At 31.2% G+C, this 6,828-nt stretch overlaps 1 protein-coding gene and 1 long non-coding RNA gene across 2 annotated transcripts in view; both read right to left on the bottom strand.

Moving 5' to 3' along the window:
- The window catches only part of LOC111705013 (uncharacterized), a 4,900-nt gene extending 330 nt beyond the window's left edge, over window positions 1–4,570 (bottom strand). Inside the window, exons 1-5 of the mRNA XM_023477439.1 lie at window positions 4,511–4,570; window positions 3,904–3,922; window positions 3,780–3,825; window positions 3,540–3,626; window positions 2,425–2,827 (exon numbers count right to left, since the gene is read on the bottom strand). Of these exons, the coding sequence (XP_023333207.1) occupies window positions 2,425–2,827; window positions 3,540–3,626; window positions 3,780–3,825; window positions 3,904–3,922; window positions 4,511–4,570 (615 nt within the window). The remainder of the gene's footprint in view (window positions 1–2,424; window positions 2,828–3,539; window positions 3,627–3,779; window positions 3,826–3,903; window positions 3,923–4,510) is intronic.
- A 22-nt stretch (window positions 4,571–4,592) lies between these two features.
- On the bottom strand, window positions 4,593–6,579 carry LOC111705011 (uncharacterized). Its single transcript, XR_002765921.1, has 4 exons — window positions 6,488–6,579; window positions 5,078–5,138; window positions 4,729–4,799; window positions 4,593–4,654 (listed from the first exon to the last, which is right to left on the bottom strand). It is a non-coding gene; the product is annotated as an uncharacterized LOC111705011 (long non-coding RNA).
- Window positions 6,580–6,828: the final 249 nt, after the last annotated feature.

Raw genomic sequence — 6,828 nt, 5'->3', positions numbered from 1 at the left:
CCCCCCCCCCCCCCGCCCCAGGTCATTGTTTCATTTCTCAAACTCGTTTTGGTCTTATTATAAGGATTCACAATATTATTTGTAAGACTCTTTCGAAAAAGGCAATGTGTTAAAAAATATGCAAGATCTTAAAACCCAAAAGTGAATTAATTTAAATGGACTGTAAAGGAAAAATGAAAGGGGGTATAGGTTGAAACCTTTTTAGGAGTTGATCAAGACCGCTGAGAGTTCTATCTGATGTTCCTGTCTCAAGAAATTGATATAAAAATTTGTAAAATTTATACAAATATATATTTATATAAAATTTGGTATAACAATAGTAGGTTTAAACGGATAATATACAGCAAATAAACAACTAATATATAAACGACAGAATCCGAGAGAAGCTTAAGAAACATAGGTTTGCTTCTATTATTATTTGAATTAATAATTTTCATTAATAAAGATATAATTGATAATATTATTTGTACAAGTGTATCAGGTGACCAGAACTCCCACCAATGGCAGTGCAGAATTCTACTGGTTATGTAATAGAGACGAAGTCACATGATAATGATACTGCACTGCAATTGGTGGGAGTTCTGGTCACATGATATGGACAAATTTAATATATAATAAATAATCTGTATAATAAAACAAGACATTCATATATATTCCCTATGTGGTAAATGCCCTACTCCAATAATTCCATAATAACAATTCCGGTACAACTCAATCCCTCTTGTTAATCCACGAGGCACAAGAACTAATTCCGTTTGATAAATACTTTAATATCAATATCAATCCGGACACAACTTTATCTGTTTCAATTCCCAATCTATACCTATCTTTCAAGAAAGTGATTCAGGACGCTTCTCGTTTGCTAACCAAGAAGAATTACTCTCACACCATAATGAAAGCAAAATATTTTCCGACTGACGTTTATTTTGATTTCTATGTTACAGGTTAAGTTAATGAACGTAATTCCAAGTTTTGCGTCGTTATATACAAGCGTAGTTAAGCTAATCCCAATACAGGTTTGAGGTAGTTATTTCCAGATGTAGCTAGGTTAGGTTAATCGCAATACAAGTTTTACGTAGCTATTTACCAGCGCATTTAGATTTACAGACAATTTACAATGTAATATAACTAGGTGTGTTCAGGTTTACAAATATAGGGTTTGCCACGATATTTGTTACCCCTATAGCAAGCCAAACGACTGGACTAAAGGATTTTGAAAAAAAAAATTAACTTTTTCTCCAAGGGCAACGCCGGGTCCTTCACCTAGTATCTATTAAAAATGAAAAATCATTGAGCTCAAATAATTAAAAGAGCAAACCTAAGTTTCTTAGGCTCCTCTGAGAATCGTTGTTTTCAGATTGGTTGTGTAGTTGCTTAACCCTACCATTTTTACACAAATTTTATATGTATTTTGAGAAAACGATGTCGTAGAACTTTGATATTTCAAACTGTAAATTCTGAAAGATCAAATAATTTAAGTTTGAAATATCATAGGTTTACACCATCAGGTTTCAAAGATATAGGGGTTAGAAAATTGTTGTAGAAGTTTATGATAAAGACTCAATTCCTTTAACCCTATTCAGGCTGGGGGGGGGGTCAATTTGACCCCCCCCTGTAGTTTTTTTTTACATAACTCAAAAAGTATTGGTCTGAGGCTGTTGAAATTTTCTGACTTTTCCTACATACCCAAAGCCCTCCCTTTAGGCCTAAAACCGGGCTTTAATACTAACTGCCTGAGTCCTCAGGCACACTGCCTGAATGACTGCTTTTGTTTTGACTCACTTCCACTTGTCAGATTTTGATAAAATTTAGCTTTTTGGAAAGCCTTTGACATAAGGAAACGAATTGCACAAGTTTTGCAAAAAAAAAATTGCAAACTTTTTGCAAACAACCTGTCAAAGGAAATTTGCACATTTTTAGTTTTTCTTGATTAAAAATCAGGTTATTTAAAATTTTGCAAAAATTTTTGCATATTTAAAATGGCATGGTCAAGGGCTTTTCAAAAATGTATAATTTTTCATTTTTTGGACAAATTTTTTTTGCAAACATTTTTACTGTATAACTGGATTTTGCGATAAAAAATTCAATTTTTGCAAATTTGCAAATTTTTTTGCAGATTCTAAAAGTAGAGCACAAGAGCTTTCCAATGATGTATCATTTGTCATATTTGGACATCAAACATGGGATTTAGAGGGGGGGGTCAAATTAACCCCCCCCCAGCATATCCTGGTTTTCAAGTACCCCAGCTAGCAGAGAAAGGGTTAACACAGTTTTATATCAATTTCTCGAGACAGGACCATCAGATAGAACTCTCATGGGTTCTATACCTCCTTACATTGTTCCTTTACAGTCCTTTTAAGTTTAAGAAGTTTAAAGTTTTATAGAATTGTATTTAATTTTTAGATAAAGAAATTTACAACTTACCAAATGCATGATTTTTTCTGTTCCTTTTAATTTCTCTTTGAAAACCAATGGATCTGTTGGATCTGATAAATCTGATTGATCTTTTTGAACTTGTTGACCTTTTTGATCTGATTGATCTTTTTGATCTTGAAGAATAGGCATCGATTCTGCGTTCGTAACATCAGAATTTTCAATAAGATCTTTTTTTATTCTTATTTCTTGCACTGAAGCTGCACTTTCGGATTCAGCAGCTCCTCCTACTTTAGGAGCTGCTTTTTCTAGTTTAGCAGCTTCAGTTCCTGGTCTAGCTGCTCCTGGTTCAATTATAGCAGATTTAGAAGCTGTTTCCGAAGGTTTGATGAGAGATGAAGAAAAACAGTTTAAGATAAAATCTCCTGGTCGAAGAGTATATCCAAGCTTATTCCTAAAACATCAAAATCTCAAAAATTGTTGAAGTGTTAACGTAATGTCAAGTGTCCAATGTCCATCTACAATAAGAAGTACTTAGTGGATTCACAACGGTGCCCTTAATATCTTTGCTAAGCAGAAATGAACCCTTGTTTTCTTTATGAAAATTGATGAGTATACATATTGTGGTTTCTTGGTTTCTCTACAAAAGTAATTTACAGATTTATTCAGCAGAGAAGAAATTAGTCAGAATTAAACACTTTTCCAGATAGAAAACAGAGCTATATCTTTCTCATTGCTTATCAAATACAGGTTTAAAGGGTACCATTGTTAATCTGTAATACAACGATCTTACACTTTAAATCACGTTGACAGTTCCTTTACATTTTTTTAATTTTTAATATTTTTTTGTGATTCAGAACTGTATATTTTATAATTACCAGGTTTTAATTGATCAGAAAGGAATTGAGTCTTTGCAAAAAAAAACTCTGAAATTTCAATCCCTATAACTTAGCAATCCAATGTCACAGACCTAAGATATTTTAAACTATGAATTCTGTTAGATCAAACAATCTAAGTTTGTTTGTTTCAAAGGTTTATACCATCAGGTTGCAAAGATTTAGAAATTTGCGTTTAGGGCAAAGACTCAATTCCTTAGAGGTTAAAACATTTAAAAAGATTATTGTGAGAAGAGATTAAGTTTATTTCGAATTAATTTAAGAATTTACCTAATATAAGTTTCTATAATATTTTGAGCAATAATTGCTTCTTCTTCAGATTCTAAATCTATCCTTTCATTTCCCTCCCATTTATGCCTAAGCAATAAAATGGAATTTTTGCATTTTATTTTTATGTTCAAATTCAGTTATATATTATATTTCTGTAAATGTTGAACCATTTTCTTATTATTTTCAACCATTTTCTTATATAAGTTGTGAATTAAAAAAACTATTCTTAAAACTACTTACAGAAAAGATTCTAGTTTTGCTGAAATGTATATTTCCAAATCTCCGTCTATAACAATTTTTTAGTTTTTTTTTAAATATTCCAAAAATGTGCAAGAACAGAACACAAGTTTTTAAATTGACTGACCTCCAATGCCTGGATTTATCTAGAAATATAAAATATAAATTAGGTTTAGCCGTTACAGCTTTTATTGGAAGCAAACAGAGTTACCGACAAGGATGAGACTGTAAAGACGACCAAAAACTAAAATATGCGGATCTAACGGTTAAATTTAGTTTTTGTCTTTAATAGCCTTTTTGATTAAAGGATTTGAAAAGAAAGAAATTAGCTTACTGTTGCAAGGAATCATGTAAGAAAACAGACAGTAAAAATCCGTCCAGTCTCATACCTTGTGGTTAGCCCTGTATATAAATAGAGGAATATATTTGATAAAAATAGATTAATGAAACAGAACCTTTTATGTACATATATTTATATTTATATGCTAGCCATAGCTGGTAAAACAGCTGAACCAAATTGGCTGAATTTTTAGAGCTCTCATGGGTATTCCTAGGGGTAACAAAGGGCAAAAAAATAATATTTTTTTTCTTCAAAAATCAAAAAAATCTAAAGTTTTTATTATATGACGAGATCATAATTATTTTTTTATTTATTTTTACTTTTATCTTACTCTGTTTTTGCTTCGTTGAAGAGAAAATTTCTTGATTTTTAGAATACTTATGATCGCTCCAACCCCCAATGTTCCGGGTCTGCCATAAATAAAACCATGAAGTTTATGAAAGTCGTCTTTCATTATTAAAATTTACTATGTATACCTGCTTTTAGGTTCATTCTTGGATATTAAAGCCATTTTTCTTGAATTTATAAGTAGTTTGGACTAAAGAATAAGTAAAGTTTTTTTAAAATGCAAAATAAAAATGTCTTTTAATGGGTTTTAAATATTCAACTTACTTTCTTCTTAAATGTTTGTTGGTCCATTTTAGATTTTTTATTCAATTCCTTTTTTCTTCTTGCACATTTGTCTAACAAATTCATTTTATTAGCACAATAGATCACTTAAAATCTTTATTCTTTAAAAATAACAAAATGAATTGATCAATATACTGTATAATTCATAGATTGATTAATTAATTTATTGATTTATCAATTTATTGATTCATTGATTTATAAATTGACTGATTGGTTAATAGATCGATTAATTTATACATTAATTGATTAAATTATTAATTGATTATTTGATTAATTTATTGCTTAATTTATTGATAAATTGATGAATCAATTGATTGATTGATTGATTTACTTAAATCCCGTTCTATTTCTGTAAGCACTTTTTCCAGACTGTTCTCAGTGGTGGAGCTCTCCTAAATTAAGAACATTTTCTTTTTTTAATTATGTTTCTCCTAAATTAAAAAAATATTTTTTTGTAAAAAAACCTATTTTTTTCTGGAAACATTTTTAAAAAAACTAAGAAGAAGGTTAATACAATAGTTACCAGAAAACTCTGAAATCGGAAGACGACTTTTAAATCAAAGTGATAGTTTTTAAAAATCCAATGAACATGAGACACAGCAATTGTGCAGTGTAAACAAACCCATTTCACTAAATTGATGTTTTAAGAAGTGCCAAGAAAAGCTATTAGGTTTTAACAATATTTATTTTACTGCAAAATATCAAATCTGATTTTTTTCAGTTTGTAGAAACTATAAAGATCGTCATAGACATTTTTTTATAAAGAATAAAAAGTAAAGGAAGCAGATCAAAAAGTAACTGCTGTCATCTTTATTTACCAGTTTTCATTTGGATAAATTTCAACAGCCTCAGACCAATACTTTTTGAGTTATGTAAAAAAAACTACAGGCGGGGGTCAAATTGACCCCCCCCCAGCAGGAATAGGGTTAAATTACGCTGTAAAAATATGTGAAGATAGCTTAACTGTGTTATATCTATTCTCGCTAATCTTATAAATAGGTACATTAAACTTTAACTGTATGAAAAATGAAAGTCTTAATCATGTGATATAGGTAACAATGTATGAATTGCAGTTACGTCAACTTGTGACATACGATATTTAAATAAAGTCAGTTTATAGATAAACTCTGTACTCTTTACTGCAAGAGAGTAAAACTGAAACCCTGTTTTTTATTAGAAGGTAGGATCGCCAGGGATTCAGTCTTGGTTGAGTTTGATAGCGGACGAATTGTACCTGGATAACTTCGAGAACTTGTTATGGAGCAGGTATATACTTCATATACAACATAATTGCAAATTATTACAATGTTGAGTGTCGAATAGGTGAACCCTGGCATTTTTTTTAATCTGTTTTTGTCCCCAAAATAACAAAACAGCACAAGATAAAAATAAAACATTATAGTGCGACAATATGAAAGATTTAAACCAGGAGTAGATTAAGATAGGCTCCCAGGGATTTGGATCCGGGAAATCATGTTTTACGTGGGTTTTGAGCATAAGTTATGCACATGTTGCAGCTAGGGCTGGGCATCGTTCCTGGGGAATGATTGTTCTTTCAAGGGAACGAACGGAACTAACGATTTTAAAAAGTAGGAGCACGCCCAGCTCAAGGGCTGAGCATCGTTTCTGGGGGAACGATTGTTCTTTCTCGGGAACGAAAGGAATGGAAAGAACAATTTAAAAAAGGAGAAACACGCCAAGCTCTAGTTGCAGCACTTGAAATGTTTATTGATTTACTCACTGATCCAGTTCTGGTTAATCTTCTGATCTGAGACATCTTGTTCTGATAAAGAAGATCCAGAGAGATTTTTCTGGTTTCATACACACTACTTCGTTCCCAGGACTAGATATATTGATATATACACACTATTTCGTTCCCAAGACTAGATATATAGATATATACACACTATTTCGTTCCCAGGAATAGATATATAGATATACACACACTACTTCGTTCCCAGGACTAGATATATAGATATATACACACTACTTCGTTCCCAGGACTAGATATATAGATATATACACACTATTTCGTTCCCAGGACTAGATATATAGATATATACAAACTATTTCGTTCCCAGG

Source organism: Eurytemora carolleeae, unplaced genomic scaffold, assembly GCF_000591075.1.
Source record: "Eurytemora carolleeae unplaced genomic scaffold, Eaff_2.0 scaffold542, whole genome shotgun sequence".
Taxonomy (NCBI): domain Eukaryota; kingdom Metazoa; phylum Arthropoda; class Copepoda; order Calanoida; family Temoridae; genus Eurytemora; species Eurytemora carolleeae.
Note: the sequence above shows the minus strand (reverse complement) of the source record. Positions and strands in the feature narration are given on the sequence as shown.